This window comes from Podarcis tiliguerta (genome assembly GCF_965153285.1).
Source record: "Podarcis tiliguerta genome assembly, chromosome: 16".
In the NCBI taxonomy this organism is placed as follows: Eukaryota; Metazoa; Chordata; class Lepidosauria; order Squamata; family Lacertidae; genus Podarcis; species Podarcis tiliguerta.
The window spans coordinates 11,250,749-11,267,454 of record NC_139549.1 but is presented as its reverse complement, the minus strand read 5'-3'; the positions used below and the strand labels follow the sequence as shown (position 1 = coordinate 11,267,454).

Sequence of the window (16,706 nt, the reverse complement as noted above, 5' to 3'; positions counted from 1 at the left end):
GCAACAACAGGAGGCTCCATTAGCTAAAGTGGTGCTTCAGGTTAAGAACAGGTTCAGGTTAAGAACGGACCTCTGGAACAAATTAAGTACTTAACCCGAGGTACCACTGTATAGTCCGGCCCCCCACAAAGTCTGAGGGACAGTGGACTGGCCCCCTGCTGCGCCGGATCACTCCCACAGAGGATCTCCGCAGGAGTGATCCTCGTAAGCCTTGCTGACCCCTGGCTAAGAGGCTAACACAAGAGGGAAAGAGCTGTGGTTTGCATGGCTTTGATCCCCACCATCCCTAGGGCTGAGAAATGCCAGAGAGCCTGCTGGTGGTCACTACAGACCAAGGTTGGGAAAGTGCAGGCCATTGGGCAGAATGTGGCCCTCCCAGCTTCTGTGACTGGCCCTTGGCTAGAGTCTAAAACATCCAGAGAGGGCACCAGGCTGCAGAAAACTGGAAGAAGCTACCCCAGTGTTAAGTCACCCTTCATAGGATCGAGTGCCTGTCAATCACTGTGTCGGCTCAGCCCCAACTGGCTGCAACAGCAGGGGGCAGGTATATTTGAGAGGTCACAGGTCAGTAAAAGGTAAAGGGACCCCTGACCATTAGGTCCAGTCGTGGCCGACTCTGGGATTGTGGCGCTCATCCCAGTTTATTGGCCAAGGGAGCCGGCGTCCAGCTTCCGGGTCATGTGGCCAGCATGACTAAGCCGCTGCTGGCGAACCAGAGCAGCGCACGGAAACGTCGTTTACCTTCCCGCCAGAGCGGTACCTATTTATCTACTTGCACTTTGACGTGCTTTCGAACTGCTAGGTTGGCAGGAGCAGGGACCGAGCAACGGGAGCTCACTCCGTCGCGGGGATTCGAACCGCTGACCTTCTGATCGGCAAGTCCTAGGCTCTGTGGTTTAACCCGGCATATAGGAGGCTCAGAACCTTCAGAGGCTGTTGGACTACAACTCCCATCATCCCTTGCCACTGGGCATGCCAGCTGGGAACTGATGGGAGTTGGGAGTCCCTGAACCCCAATCTTCCTTTCCAATGTTTCCTGCTCCCCGCATCCAGAAGACCCCCACAAGGACACAAGAGGCGCCTGCCTACCTCGAAAGATCTTTATTGTCCTATGAGCGAGGGACTCGAAGTAATTTTTATTTCACTCCAACATCAACAAGTCCCAACGTCGCCCCACCCCCACCCCCTCCGATTTAGGTTAACAGTTCCACGTCCACATTCATGTTGCACAATAAAAAGAGTCTCTTCTCTTGAATTGCGCCTGTGTTGCATGGAGACGGGAGGAGAGAGAGCAGGAGGGAGGGAGAGTGGGGGGGGGGGTCTTCTATACCTCGCCACCCCCCCCACCCCATCCCCCAGGAAAACAGGAAGAAACCAGTAGTCTCCATGCAAACTCACACTGAAGTTACAACAGCATGGCGATGGAGGCCCCCACCTGAGACTCCTTGGGCCGGTCACATGTGGAGACACACACCCCCAGTCATAATAATGGGATGGTGGGGTCGGGAATGACAACATCTTCCCCTCGGACACTCACACACGCCAGTCCCTTTGCACACACACATGCTTTCCTCAGGAGGTGAGAGGAGAGCATTGTAGCCTGCGCATGGTAGAGTCTAAGGAGCATCAGGAAGCCTGGAAAAAGGTGTGTGTGTGTGAAGTCCCGCCCCTTGACATAACCTGCAGCAATGCAGGGGCCACAACGGAAAAGTCCCTGGCAGGAGGCCATTTGAAGGCTGGAGGAAGAAGCCCTGCCTGCTTAAGATTTTGGGAGAGGCAGAACCACTACAGTCCAAAAAAGTCCTATCTAAGGAACATGGTTGGGATCCAGAATACTGGAAGAGGCAGGAAGAAAGCAAATGTGTTTCTTTATAAACTTTTTTATAGAATCGTAGAGTCTGAAGGGACCACAAGGGTCACCTAATCCAACCCTCCCCCATAGGGCAGGGATCTTTTTCCCAACTGGGGCTCGCCCCCATGAACCTAAGATTAAGAGTCTCATGCTCAACCTACGGAGCTATTCCAGGGTGTAGCTACACTACAAGCTTGTTATCTTCCCACCCTCCCCGGAGGATCGTGGCATTCCAGGAGTGCTCGGAATTAGCCCAAGCCTTATTAAAATAAAAATAAAAATGGTGCTCCCGTCATTTGCTCAGAAAAGGGAGAACGAATTGTTAAGCCAGCCTAAACCTGTGGCTGTCCCAAGGTCGCAACCACACCAGATATGCAAAAACACCCTCCTGCCACCTTAAGCCATGTCTCCTTGCCCGCAAAGAATTCTGGGAACTGTAGTTTACTAAGGGTGCAGGGAACTGTAGCACCAAGGGGGTTTCCTAACAACTCTCAGCCCCCTTGACAAACTACAGTTCCTGAGATTCTTTGGTGGAAGTTCAAGAGCCGTTTTAACTGTGTGGTGGTGTTCCCAACGTTCAAGGCAGATCCGTTAAAACGACTGGGTGTGACTAATTTAGGATTGAAAAACCAGTGCGTCTGCTCTTGAGTAGACCATAGCTGGCCACAACACAGGGTGCAGACAGGGCCCATGACCACAGGAGACAGGCGTGAATGACTGTATGGAAAATGTGCGCCTGGGCTCTCCATTGCAAGCCCGGACAGGTCAGCCAAGTCCTGTCTTGGTTTATGGCCTAAGTCCAACATCCTTTTCCACCTTCCAGCAGCCCTGAACTACCAAATGGTGCCTATGTCCCTAGGAATCTTGCTTTCCACGTATGCAAGCCAATTCAGTAGGCGATAGCTTCCCTGCTACAGAGGCACCTGAGGGCCGCAGGCTAGTTTAGGGGGGCAGCTCTATGGCCCACACTCAAGCTCCGTCCTCCTCCCACCGCTCACTCACTGTCCTGCCAGCTCAGACATTGCAAAGAGCAGCACCACCAGGAGCCAAGGCGCACATGCGCTTACAAAGCGTTTCCTGGATTGTGCAGGAAGGGCTGGCTGCTTTTCTGCTTTTCCTTGTTGAGCCAGCAAAGTTTTCCCGGCAGGCTGCGCAGAGAACAGGCAACACAGCCAGTCACACAAGCAACCAAGGAAGCGTCACTGCTGGACAGCCAATCAGGAGGAACAGCTGAGTAGGGCTCCGCCCCCAGCGCCCCCAACATCCGCCACCTCATTCTACCTAATGGGAGGACCGGCCCTGTCTGGTCCTAGGATTCCTGAAGCCGTTCAGTTACGCTTTTTTTTTTTTTTTTTTTTTTTTTGCGGTGGAGGTGTTCCCCCCCCCTTCCACAATAACATTTGGTCCGTCGATTCTGCACAAAGCTTTTGATGGGTGGATAGCCAAAAGCGAGAGCATTTGTCTGCCCTGACAGTTTATTTTGGAAGCGAAGTACCGTCTCCCAGGATGAGACTCAAAGTCCGTCTAGTCTAGTATCCCCTTTTTGACAGCTGACCAGCAAGGCAGGAAGGCAAGAGCTCTCCCCATTTACCTGTCCCCAGCACCTGGCGTTCGAAGGCATACAGACTCCCCATTTTTACGCGTTGGTTACATCCTAAGGCCTTTAACTGAAAGTGCGTGTTTTGGGAATGCCGTTGAAAAAGCCTGTAAACACCCTCTGAACTTTTGGAAACCCTTTAAAAACCCTTTAAAAAAATAATAATAATGCACCAAACTCCATCACAATTGCTCCCTCCAAACCACCTCACTCAAACTCCCAACTTTTCACTTTGCAAAGGCTCCTGAGATTGCTGGGCACTATTTTTGCAACTATCACACTCTTTAAAGGACGTTTTTGCCACTTCTGGGTTTGTGGCGAAGCTCAGGTACCTTGACTGTGTATAAATGAGGAGTTGCCTGCACTGTCCCTGAACCCAGAGGCTACATGTAGGTAGCCACGGGGCTGAGCCCACAAAGAAAGGTGTGCATGTGTGTTGTTGTCGCTTTAAACGGCAGGCAAAAAAACCTGGGGTGGGTCGAGGCGCCTGGCCCTTTGATCTCTCCCTGTTACAAAGGCACAGATCTTCAGTCGATGAAAAATGGGGCCACCCAACTCCCAGTCAGGGTTCAGAAGGGAATCCTCTACCCCCCCCCTTTTAATGCATCTAAAGGCCAGGAGCAGTCAGTCTCCTGTAACTACAATGCCAGAAAGAACTGCAGCCTCCCGACACCCTGAGTGTGATGCTTAGCCCTCGTGGTCATGGAGGGGCCCAGTGGTGCAGAGTAAAAAAACAAAACTTAAGGGGAGAAGTGACGTCAAGGCTTCTAAAGCAGCCCAAACATAGGGGTTCACATACCCCATGTTGCTCTTGGTCTTTCCTCTCTCCCTCAGCCCCAGAAACGGCCTGCTTCAAAGCCAGACACCCCTTCCTCTGTGTCCCCCACTTCCTTCCGTTCTTCAAGAACTTGTTGAACAACCACATTCTAAGAAAAAGAAGAAGAAAGGGCATTTTGTTTTGAAGCAAAGGGTTGTGCAAAACAAGCCAGCCTTTGCACAACTGGCTCCGTTTGCACACACGTGCGCGTGCACACACACACACACACTCACACACAAAAAGGGTCCTTTGTTTCCCCATCCCCCGGATAACTTAGAGGGGGTTGGAAATGGGTGGACCAAATGAACCTACAGCCCATTTCTTGTTTTGTTTTTTGCAGGGGCACTCAGGTAATAAGGGAACAAGCCAGGGCGGAGGCTTTTGGGTTGCTTTTCCATTTCATCTTCCCACCCGGTGGGGCTCCTCTCTCTCTGGGGTCACAGCGGAGTCCCCGAGGCCCTCCCCGCCGGGCCCGGCCTCTGCCCGTTGCGGTGGCAGCCCTCCCCGCCGTGCACGATCAGCACGGGGAAGTAGAGCGCGTCCTGGTAGCAGGGGGGGCTCTCGAGGGGCTCCGTCTCGATGCTGCTGCCCACATGGCTGCCGCTCAGGCTGCGCAGGATTCCCCCGCAGCGCCGGGCTCCGCTGAGCGAGAAGCGGCTGCAGCTGAAGGGCAGCCGGGCGTAGAGGGCCCGGGTGCCGCGCGAGGGCAAGGAGTTGCTGCTGACAGTCCGGCGGCAGCGCTGGCAGCTGCGCAGGTAGGCCGCCCCGGCCACCACGGTGGAGTCCATCAGCACGGCCTCCGAGTAGCTGGGCACCAGCTGCTGGTTGGAGCGGATGTGCCACTCCAGCTCGGTCATGTCCACCGTGTTGACGCGGGAGATGCGCCGGACGTAGCCGCCCACCGCGTCCAGCGGGCTGGGCCCGTCGTCCGCCCCAAAGAGTTTCTCCACGTGGTAGTGGACGTTGGCGGTGCGGTACTCCGCCAGCACCCGCAAGGGCCAGGAGAGGAGGAGGAACGAGGCCAGCCAGAAGACCCACCGGCGGGTGTACCAGGGGGGACGCCCGGGGTCGGGGAAAACCATCATGTGCTCCTTGAAGTCCACATTCTTGAGGTGCATGCCCTCACGGGCCTCCATGTAGTCATCCAGGCCTTCGTTCTCGCCGAAGAAGCGGGCCCGCTGGGTGAGGTAGGCCGCCTCGGCCTCCCCCGTGGCGAAGCTGAAGCACTTGGTGAAGCGCAGCTTGGTGACCGGGTAATCGGAGAGGCCCAGCAGCTCCTTGGAGACATCCTTGACGCCGTGGCCGGCGTAGTCGAACTCGGTCTCAGCCACGTGCGTGTTGACGCGCTCGTGGTAGACCTGCGTGGTGGTGTAGGCGTCGCCGTTGCGGTAGCGGGTGACCTGCCGCGTGCGGCGGATGTAGTGGTAGCTGATGGCCTTCCACCAGATGCAGGGCGTGGCCTGCTGCATGCGCTGCACCTTCTCGTAGACGCTGGCCGTGTCCACGCGGTACTGCATCTGGCCCTTGGCGAAGCGGTGCCAGCACTCCACCAGGTAGACCACGTACAGCATCCCCAGGAAGGCCAGGGGGATGTAGATGTAGCCGTTGGAGCAAGGGCTGTCGTGGTAGACCAGGGAGGCGTCGCGGTAGGAGTCGACGTAGTTCAGGCGCGTCACCGTCGAGAGGCGGCACCAGGCCATGACGCCAAAGCAGCCGTACATCAGCAGCGTCAGCACCAGGCATTTCCAGTGGGACTCACGGCAGAGGGAGCTGCTCAGAGATTGCTTGAGGGGGCGCTGCTGCTCAGAGACAGAGAAAGACAGAGAGAGAGAGAGAAACAAAATGGTAGGTTAGTGTCGTGGGCTGGCTGGCCGCAGAGAAATGGTGGAGGAACCCCAATACCTCAAGGACCACCTCTTTCCATATGAACCCACCTGGAACCCAAGATCACCTTCTGAGGCCCTCCTTCGTGTGCCCCCTCCTTGAGAGGACCAGAGGGTGGCAACACGAGAACGGGGCCTTCTCTGCAGTGGCTCCCCGAATGCTCTCCCCAGGAAGTTCGCCTTCATTATACCTTTAGGCACCAGGCAAAAATGTTCCTTCTTAATCAGACCTTTGGTTGTTCCGATTAACATCCTATGCCCTTTTAAAATGTGTTTTTTGGGGGGGGCTATCATGTTGTTGTTTTTATTTATATTAGGGATTTTGTGGTTTTATATATTGATTTTATTCTGTGAACCACCCTAAGACCCCCTGGGTATAGGGCGGTATATAAATTCAATTAATAATAGTAATAATAACACCCAGCAGCAGCAGCTGGGGAACCACCAAGGGGAGAAGGCTCAGAGCTTGGGGAATGGTGGCGGGACAGAGGGAGAAGACTGCAGGGAAGAGGTGTTGGACGATGGGAGAGGCAACAGGGTTTAGTGAGTGGGGAGAGACTATGGCAGAGAGAAGTCCAGAATGAGAGGTAGAAGCTGAAGCAGGAGAGGAGGGAGGCCAAGAAGCAGAGATGGGTGAGGCTTGTGAAGAGTAGAATACTTGCAGTGAGCAAAGGTGACGGGAACAGCTAGAGGGCAAACAAAACAAAAAGGAATGGAGAATATTTAAAGGATATTTGAAGAACCATGGAGAAAGGGTATAAAGGGTATTCTCCTGGCAGACTTAGACTGAGCCTTGCAGTATATAAGTGTAATTGACAATTTACATAGAAATACGATAAAAAACAGAATAAATAAGTAGCTGTGCGGCAAAAGTGTATTTAACAGATAACGTACAATGAGAATGTTTGGAAGTCTTTTTAAAACCTCAACTACTTTTTCTTCTTCATTTTTTCTTTTTGTTCTTTTTCATAAATTGTAGTTTCATGTGTATTGTGAGGTATATGAAGCATCTTTGCTTCAGTTGCTATCATTTTCTTTTTTGTTACAAACAAAAACAGAGTGTGTTGTATAAATGTATATTTTTGAAAACTAATTTTTTTTAAAAAAAGAGTCACGGGTGTCTCCCACTCCTGCTGCAACAAGCTCCACACCCCTTTCCGCCCCAGGAAGAGGAAAGACAGGCATAAAGGCCCAGTTTCTGATTGCTTGGGGGGAAACCCTGGAGAGAGAAGAAGACTCAGCTGGCTGTGGGGAAGCCGGGACCCCTCTGCAACTGATCCATGGGGGCGACTCCTAGGACCAGAAGACGTATGAAGAGAAAGGAACAGAGACAGGCAAGTAGGCGGAGTATCAGATGGCTTGGGAAGGACGCAGAGGAGATTTAGGCAGCTGTGGGAAGGCAGAGATCTTCAGCCTCTGCAACTGCCTCATAGGGGCAAGGCCAACCAAGAAGAGTTACTGCGCTCATTAGACTCAGCTGCCCTGAGCAGGCCTTGTTTCTGCTAATAAAGAGTTAACTTCACATACTTCATGTGATTTATTGCTGGCTGGCTCCCTGACAGCTAGATATTCCAGACTGTCCCTGAATGCCCAGCTTCTGTTAAAAGCAGCATATATAACGCAAGTCGCTAGTCCTCCTGCTGGTGCCCACTGGGATTCGTAGGGTGGAAGGCAGGGAGCCCAACAGTAGGGGGAGCCAGAGAGCCAGTGAAAGGCACAGCCAATGAATTCTAGCTTCTTCCACGTCGTCCTCCTCCTCCTTCATAGCTGCCAATGTCTCCCTTTTTTAAGGGAAATTCCCTTATTCCAAATAGGATTCCTCACAAGAAAAGGGAAAGTTGACAGCTATGTCCTCCTCCCTGCTGAGTTCTCCAAGAGACACTGAGACTGAGGAGGAGGAGGAGGACAGGCAAAGTCATCCCTCTAGACTGGCTGGAAGTAAGAAGGCAGGCAGGGTTTAATGGGGCAGTGCCCCAGTTGCCCTAATGGACCAGCCTGGAAAGTATATGGGGAAAAGCATACTGGCAGGATTCCAACCACCTGATCGTTAAGAGAAACAAGTTTCTCCTGCTTTCCTGCATCCTGGCAGCTATGATGAATGACAGGCCTGGCCACATCTCGGTGTTGCCGTTCTCAGAACTACTAGGCACATCAAGGAACACACCACATGACTTGGATTTAGGCTGTTCAGCCAACACTGGAGGGGAGCAGTCTTTTTAGGGACATTAAGAAGAACGCTGTTGCTGCATGACACCCAAAGGGTCTAACCCTGTACCCTGCTTCTCGTGGTGAATGGGTTGGTGTTTCTAGGAAACCAGCAGGTCTTCCTTCCATTGGAAACCCTTTAGCATTGGGGGTAGACTGCTCCTGAGCATCGTGGCTCCATTTGGCCCCCAACAAACTTATGGACCTACAGAAACTGTACTGCTGTCCGGTCCTTGTCCCCACCCCTCACCCCTGGGTTTCACTGCAGCTACACTGGTTCCAGGTTAGGCGAGCAGGGGTGTGTTTTCATTTTGTGTGTGGTCACTGTCCTCCTGGCACCATGCTCCTGGCACGTGGATCACCTGGCTTAAAACTTTTCAACGAGGTTTACGGTCGGCCCGTCTCCCTCGCGAACTGCGCCCTCTGTTGTGGGAAGCGATGCTCTAGGTTTATGTGCCAACAGTCGTTCTGCCTCGGACCAGCGCTGCCCACATCCTCCCACCCTGGTTTCCCATCCCAGGATGCAAAGGTTTTGGCAAAGGCTTCTGGGAAATGTGCCAAGAGCAAATGGCTATTAGGGTGATCCCGGGGGGGGTGGGGAGAGGCATCAGGAAAGAGCTTGGCCATTTGCAGTCCTGCACTCAGAGAGGAGGTAGAGAAGAGGAAGGAAAACACGCGATGAGAGCGTAAGAGGACTGCGGCTTGGGTGAACTAAAAAGCCTATGGAGTCCAGAATCCCATTCCTCAGAGCAGTGTTAGAAAGTCAGATCTATAAGCTAATCGCCAAAGGGCACCTTAAACCTTGGTTTGGTCTCCACAACAGAATGTCTAGGCACCTTTTCTCCCAGTGAGATTTATCATTATCACCACCATAATTTCTATACTGGTTTTTGTTTTAAAGAAAAGTACGCAGCAAACTCCCCGCATGTAAAAAGCCAGAGTGTCAGGGAAAAGCGTTCCGCTTTAAGTTTCTCTTTGGCTTGCTAGATTTCTATATGCAGTGACATGTGCTTTATTTTAGTGGAATTACATTTAAACATGCAAAACTCCTCCCACCAGCTGCAAGCAAAAGCCCGATGTGGTTCAGCCCACACTCAGTTCTGCCGAGTGTATAAACAGGAATGTAAACACTAAAACCAGACTGGGGGGGAATCAATAATCAGGCCCACAAACTGCACGGGCAGCTAGCTCTGAAAAGGGCCGCACTACCCCACAGATGCTGAAGAAAACAAGTTGAGAGCTCATGGGATCTAGGATACAAGGATGTTGCGGCACTGAAATACAGGTGCCCCTGAAAGCTGGGGGGGGGGGGGGCTTAGCCCAGGAGTCGCCAGCCCAGCACCACCAAAGGCTCAGAGCTTCCATTTCATTTCATTCTTTCTTTAAAAATCTCTAGCTCTCCTGGAAAGCACAAAATGTGTCAAAATGTGCAGGTAACCTTCTAAGTGATATATGTGAAGTGAGATTGCATTGCAGCTGCCTTGTATATTTCTCCTGGCGCTGAAGACTGCTCCCTGTTGCTGTTAGGCAGAAGCAGCGCCAGGGCCTGTGTGTGTGTAATCAATATTGTGTGATCTTCACAATCAGGGCCAGCAGGATGCTGCTGACATCCTGCAGGAAACGTAAGGTTGCCAGAGGTGGCCGTCTCTCCAAGTTCGTGTTATGTTGTGCTCCCTGTGGCAGCCATTTTGTGTTACACACACCCACACCCACACGCCACACCCTCTCAAAATTCAGAATGTGCCCACTGGGCACAAAATGTTAGCGATACCTAGACCAGCATCCTGTTCTCACAGTGGCCATCCAAGATGGCGGCCACCACTGCCTCCTGGAGGAGAGAAGCCATCAAGACCCCCTTCCTATTTAGCGGGACTAACGCCTAGCCTTCACTGTCATTATAGATCAGAGCAGGAAGGGCAGTGTTTCCCAAACTTGGGTCTCCCGCTGTTTTTGAACTACAGCTCCCATCATCCCTGACCATTGGTCCTGCTAGCTAGGGATGATGGGAGTTGTAGTCCAACAACAGCTGGAGACTCATGCTTGGGAAACCCTGCTTCAGATGATGCTGGACTCCAACTCCCATCATTCCTGACCATCGGCTATGCTGGCTGGGGCTGATGGGAGTTAGAGTCTAACAAGATCCAAAGGGCCACCCGACCACCCCATACCAGACAGGAGGATCCACTGGGCCAATGTAGTGGAATGGGCTTTGCCTTATATTCTACTGGGGCTCAGAACTGTCATCTCAGCACAGGCAGGGAAAATAGTTGGTGCCGGCAGGATTAGGCTGATATGGGGGGTGAAGGGCCCTGGAATTGGCAGACAGGAAAGAGGCAGCTCAGAAAGTGGGACCATGAAGGACCTTGAAAGATGTAAGGTGAAGAGTCGGAGGCTAGAAGGCTAGCAATATCCTGTCACTTTCAATTGTCCGGACTTAATCTTGGGAACTGCAGTTTGCTAAGGGTGCTGAGCGCTGTTTGGAGACCCATGTTCCTTGTGTACAGCTACAATTCCCAGAGTGACTTGGCAGCCAATCCTTTAAGACAGCATTTCCCAACCTTGGGCCTCCAGCTGTTTTTGGACTACAACTCCCATAATCCTCAGCTAGCAAGACCAGTGGTCAGGGATGATGGGAATTGTAGTTCGAAAACACCTTGGAGGCCCAAGGTTGGGAAACACTGCTTTAAGAGACTGTTAAGAGACTCCCCCATTCCTCTTCACAGAGCCACAATTCGCAGAGCACCCTGGGCAGATGAACTGACCATTAATTCACTCTGGGAATTTGGTTCTGTGAGGAACAGGGGCGTCTGTTAACAACTGCAGTTCCAAGCGTGGTTACACAATATATCCTTCTTTCCAGGGAACTCTGGGAACTGCAGCTCTGTGAGGGGAACAGGGGTGTCCGAACAACTGTCAGCACCCTTAGCAAACTTCACTTCCCAGGATTCTTTGGGGGATGCCAGGACTGTTTAAAGCGGTGTGATATTGCCTGAAGTGCAGATGGGGCCTCTGAACGCCAGATGATGAGAATCATAAGCAGGAAGAGATGCTGTTGCAATTAAGGTCCGGCTTGCAGACTCGAGACATCTGGTTGACCATTGCGAGGAACAGGACGCTGGACTAGATGGGCTACTGGCCTGATCCAGCAGGCTCTTATTGTGTTCTATGAGCAAATCCATTAGAAGTCTCACCAAAAACATTCTCCTTCCCATTTCAGCTCCCTGTACTTTAAATATTGCCTCTGTTGTTGATGACGGCAGTGGGTGACTCCGATAAGCTCGCTTCTGTGTGGATTCTAGCAGCCACCAAGTTTCAGGCTGTACTGCAGGAGCTACCTTGTCCTCCTGGCCTGGATGTTGTCATCAGTGCCGCTCCTGGATCCGACCAGGTGGGCACTGTTTATCAAGGCCAAGAAACCCAGAAATGCTACTTGCACCAGCTAGGGCTCTCAACTGCATTTCAAAACATGTAACTTGTGCACTTGTGTTTAAGCTTGCTTTATCCTCCTCCCTCCCCATTCCTTTTTCCTTGTGTGTCATGTCTCTTCAGATTAAAAAGCTTGAGGGCAGGGATCGTCTCTGAATGACTTTTGCAAGCCGATGTCAGAAAGCCTTTTTTTTTCGCAAAAGGGCGGGGTATAAACCCCTCCTGTAAGTAAACAAACAATAAATATGTGTGCGTGCATGGGGATATTGATCTGGGGAGCTTTGGAATGGAGGAAGGAAAGCGGGGCAGGTTTGTCCTCCAGATAAATCTGAATTTTCTCCGATCAGCTAAAGGAGAAACTGTTCCCAATTATCTCTCTCCTCTTGCCACAAGACACCTAACACCAGCTTTTTCTGCAGGCTTAGGAGAGAAATGGTGGAAAGGTTGCACCATCATCAACTCCCAGCGGTGCGCAATCATCTCCAAAAATACAGCCTTTCCTCCCCCTTTTTTCGTTATTTCTCTTCCACCTGCCAGGCTTGGTGGCAGGATTTTTTCCCCCCTCGCCATCGGACGCCCCTCACATTAAAAAACCCCACCAAGCCACCACCCCTCCCTCGTTCCCTTGCCTGCTCGCTTTGTCTCCCACCCCCGACAACTCCCCTTTCTTCAGAGACAATCCCTCCATCATCCCCATCAGGAGTCGCTGCCACCAGCAGGAAAAAAAAGAGAGAGAGAGCGAGCGGCAAAGCGGAGAGAAGGACGTTGCCTGCTTCTGGTGCAATGCAGAACTTCGTGCGGGCGGACGTTTCCCCCCACCCCACCCGCCACGACCCCCTCCCCCAACGCCGGTAGCAAAACACACACCCCTTTCTTTGCAGATCCATAAAGGCTTCCTCTAGCCCTAACCGATTTCTCTCCCTCCCTCCATCCCCGAGCCCGGAATCCCCCGCGAAATCCCGCCACCGTCACCCCTTTCTGGACGCGCACAATACACAACTCCAAATCACAACGCGGCAAAAAAAAAATCCCGGCGATGCTGCTGAGGGTGGTGGTGGTGGGGGCGAGGAATGGGGGGGGGTCTCCTATGGTGATGATGGGACAAATGAAGCCCTGCTCGCGCCGTCCCCTCTACCCGCTCCCCCCCTCTACCCGCTCCCCCCCCCATCCCCGTTTATTTTTAACCCCCGTCTGGCTATTAATAAGACACAAAGCAGCACGTGTTCCCTGCAGCAAAACCGCCGTTGTCTCCCTTTCCCCCACCCACCCAAAAAACCCACTCCCACGCAGCCTCGCCCACCATCGGGGGTGGGGGGGGTAAGTGGGCCGAAGCTCGGAGAAGCGGGCCCCGATCCAGGAGTCTCGACCACCTGCCCCACCCCGCTTTTCCCGGAGTTTGGAGAAGCCCCCCGGGGTCTCCAAATCGGTGCGCCCAGGGCGCAGCGCAAAGCGCGCCTTTCTCTGGCTCCGGGCTCCGGGGGCTGGCCGGCCTTACCTCTTCCCGAGGGGGTCCCCCCGCGGGAGTGAGCGTGGGGAGCTCCCCCGCCCCCGGCTGCTGCGCCCCCTCTTCTTCTGCCAAGCCTGGCATGGTTCACGCGTGGCGCCGCCAGCAGGCGCCCCGGCCGCATGTTAGGGGCGGGCGAGGGGCTCCGCGGCCCCGAGGCAGGAGCGGCGCCGACTCGCCCAGTCTCTGCAGCGGGGCATGGAGACGGCCGCCCTCGCCTGCTTGCTTCCCTGCCTGCCTGGCGCGCACCTTCCCCGGGCTCTCCGCTCGCCGCCCGCGCGCTCAGCTCCGGCTCCGCCCTCCTCCTAGCGGCTGGAAGGGAGCCCGCACCGAGCCACGGCCGCCTTCCCCGCGCTGGGCCACCCCCGCCCGAGGCCCGAGCCAGGGGCCACACGCGGCCTCCGCCTCAGCGCCTCCCGGAGCTCTCCAGCCGCTTCGCCCCAATCCTCCATCTCTTCCTCGGGGGCATGACTAAGCACAGTCTAGATGCCCACGTGTTTGCCCCGTGATTCGCACGGTCAAGGGATCTGGCTTGCTGCTCGTCTGAACGCAGCACACGCGACTCGGGAGAGCGCCTCTCCCTGCTCTTCCTCTCCTATGTTCACGTCACTTCGAAAGGCGCCTTGCTTTTGTTTTAAGAGGAGTCCTGCAGACGTCTCGCAGTTCTATGCACCTTGGCATTAAACGGTGGTCCTTTTTGGTGAGGCCGAGAGGCGGGTGGTCTTCTTGTCATCTGGGCAGCCCAGGACCTCCAGACACAACTGCCCAGGGTTGAGCCCGGGGGGGGGGGGTCACTTCAGTGCTGCTAACGCAGTGGTTGGACTTCACCCCTGAAGGCGCACAGGGATGCGAACAAAATAAACCATCAGACCCCATTTAGTCCAGCATGATGAGCGCCGCAACCCAAGTCGGTCACGACTGGCCCTTTACCTTTACCTTTTACCTGTTCTCACAGTGGCGAACTAGGTGCCTGTGGAAAACCAGTAAGCGGGATTTTACTAAAAGGGAACTGTCCCCTGTTGCAGATCCCAGCAGCTCCTATTCAGAGCATAGCACGGCCATCCTGGTTAGTAGCCATTAATACCAATGAATTTGTTTGATAATCTTTTGAAAGCAATCCAAGTTAGTGGAACCCTGCTCAACCAGCCTCAATCTGCCTTGAGTCAGCTCCCTCCTGCCTGCCTTCTTACTTACATCCAGCCCAGAGAGGGGGTGGCCCTGTCTGTCAGCTCCCTCCCCCTAAGTTTCAGTGTTGCTCCATGTAGAACTCAGCAAAGAGGAGGAGGAGGGGGACAAAACTAGAATGACTTGGCTCTGCCTGCCATTTCTCTGGCGCCACCTACTGTTAGCCTCCCTGCCTTCTGCCCAATGAGCACCAGCCTCCGCAGGAGTTGGCAGTCAGCCCTTCTGAGGCTAATGGACCTTATTCCTAAGCAAGGAGGTCATAGGATTGCAATCTCAGCTTCCTGGCACTTACCAAGCCCCTGGAGGCATCAGTTGATGTATATATAATATGCGTGGATCAGATCCAAGTGATGTTGAAACTAGAAAACAGGGATGGGAAAGCTGGGGAGCCTCCAGCTGCTGCTTGACTCCAACCCCCATCAGCCCCAGCCATAGCCAATGGTCAGGTTGTTGAGGGCTGGAGTCCCTCTGTGACCTAGATGTTTCTCTATTCTAGCTGTGTTGCCCTAGAACAGTCTTTTGCCTCCTCAAGGCACAATGAGTTTCAAGGATGTACACACCATAGGTTTAAGTCGACAACCTCACAATGAGAACTGTAGTATATGAAGGGTTCTGGGAATTGTAGCTCTGTGAGAGGTGAACTACAGTTCCCATTATTATTTGAGGGAAGTCATGTGCCTACTTCACTCATATCATCCAGATTATATTTGCTCCCTTTATCAATTCAGGGTTTCATATTATGCAGTTTTCGAGGTGGGTTCTCTATATCGTCCCCCACAGAAAAAGCACACAGAGACCACCTGGGTACATTTCAAGTACAAGATGGGAAGCTTGCAAATAGATTCTTACATAGATCCAACATGGTATCTTCCTGAGGCTTGCTGGTGGGAATATTTTTAGTCAAGCTACAACTATTTAGTATCAGCTTTTCATTGCCCAGGAAGTCTAAAAACACACACACAAAACCCCCAAATAAATCAGTGCAGTTTTTAAACCAGCGGCTAAAATCAGTGCAGTTTTGAAAGCTCAGCCTGCCATCTTGATTCAAAATGGCATCCATTCGTATCCAAACACGGACGAAAACCTGCTCCTTGATCTCATGCAAAATCTGGCTAAAATCAGTGCAGCTTTGAAAAGTTCTCTCCGCCATCTTGATTCAAAATGGCTGGTGGGGGGGGATGGGAATTGGAACTGCAGGGCCCATCCCTGATATGGATGCCACTAGGGAGGGGGTGGGGTGAGCTTCCCTTGGGAGAGTCCCAGAGCCTGGGTGCAGCCATTGAAGAGGACCTCTTCCTAGTCATAGAACTGTAGAGTTGGAAGGGATCCCAAGGGCCATGTAGTTGAACCCCCTGGCCCTAAGCAAGAAGACTTCAGGGGGCATTCTGCCACACAGGAGAAGGGCCCTCTTACAATGCTCTCAATAGGCAGGCTGGTTCATATTGTTGCATGCCAACCCATTCTCCCAGGCGTTCCAGGTGTGCTTACCCAGGGTCCGTGTTTCCTTTTGGAAATGAGGGGCAGCGGAGACTGTGGTGCCTTTATGATATATGGTTTATTTACACATATATGCAACCTGAGCCTGAAATGGAGGGGCTCACTGCACTAACACCCCCAGAGGATCTTACTTCTCCCATAGGCACAGCCTGGATCCAAAACCAGACACCAGCCATTGTGCTCTGACCCTCTCTCCAGCTTGCCGCATTTACGAGACTGCAACCTTTTCCCTCCAGGTCATATTCCAGCCAACTCTAAACTCTAAAGCCTTGCTTTTGTTCTTCTAAGTAATGCTAAGCTGGAGGAGGGACCCCATTCATTTTGACACCTGGCAGGGAGCTCCCTATCCTTTCTTAATGGACCGTTACATTTCCTTTTGTTTTTCTAATGGCTCATCTCGCAGGCGATTACAGTGGTACCTCAGGTTAAGTACTTAATTCGTTCCGGAGGTCCGTTCTTAACCTGAAACTGTTCTTAACCTGAAGCACCACTTTAGCTAATGGGGCCTCCTGCTGCTGCCGTGCTGCTGGAGCCCGATTTCTGTTCTTATCCTGAAGCAAAGTTCTTAACCTGAAGCACAATTTCTGGGTTAGCGGAGTGTGTAACCTGAAGCGTATGTAACCTGAAGTGTATGTAACCTGAAGTACCAGTGTACCTCATTGGGAAACTGGCCAGGCCTATATTTTTACCCAAAGAGACTTGGTTAAATTCTAACATTTACTAGATCAAGGAATTTGGGG

The 16,706-nt window shown here is 52.8% G+C and overlaps 1 protein-coding gene across 1 annotated transcript; it reads right to left on the bottom strand.

Moving 5' to 3' along the window:
- Positions 1-1,086: 1,086 nt before the first annotated feature.
- TMEM151A (transmembrane protein 151A) lies at positions 1,087-13,974 on the bottom strand. Its single transcript, XM_083418581.1, has 2 exons — positions 13,276-13,974; positions 1,087-6,065 (listed from the first exon to the last, which is right to left on the bottom strand). Exons 1-2 carry the CDS (start codon positions 13,366-13,368, stop codon positions 4,704-4,706), a joined length of 1,455 nt encoding a protein of 484 aa, XP_083274707.1. The 5' UTR covers positions 13,369-13,974; the 3' UTR covers positions 1,087-4,703.
- Positions 13,975-16,706: the final 2,732 nt, after the last annotated feature.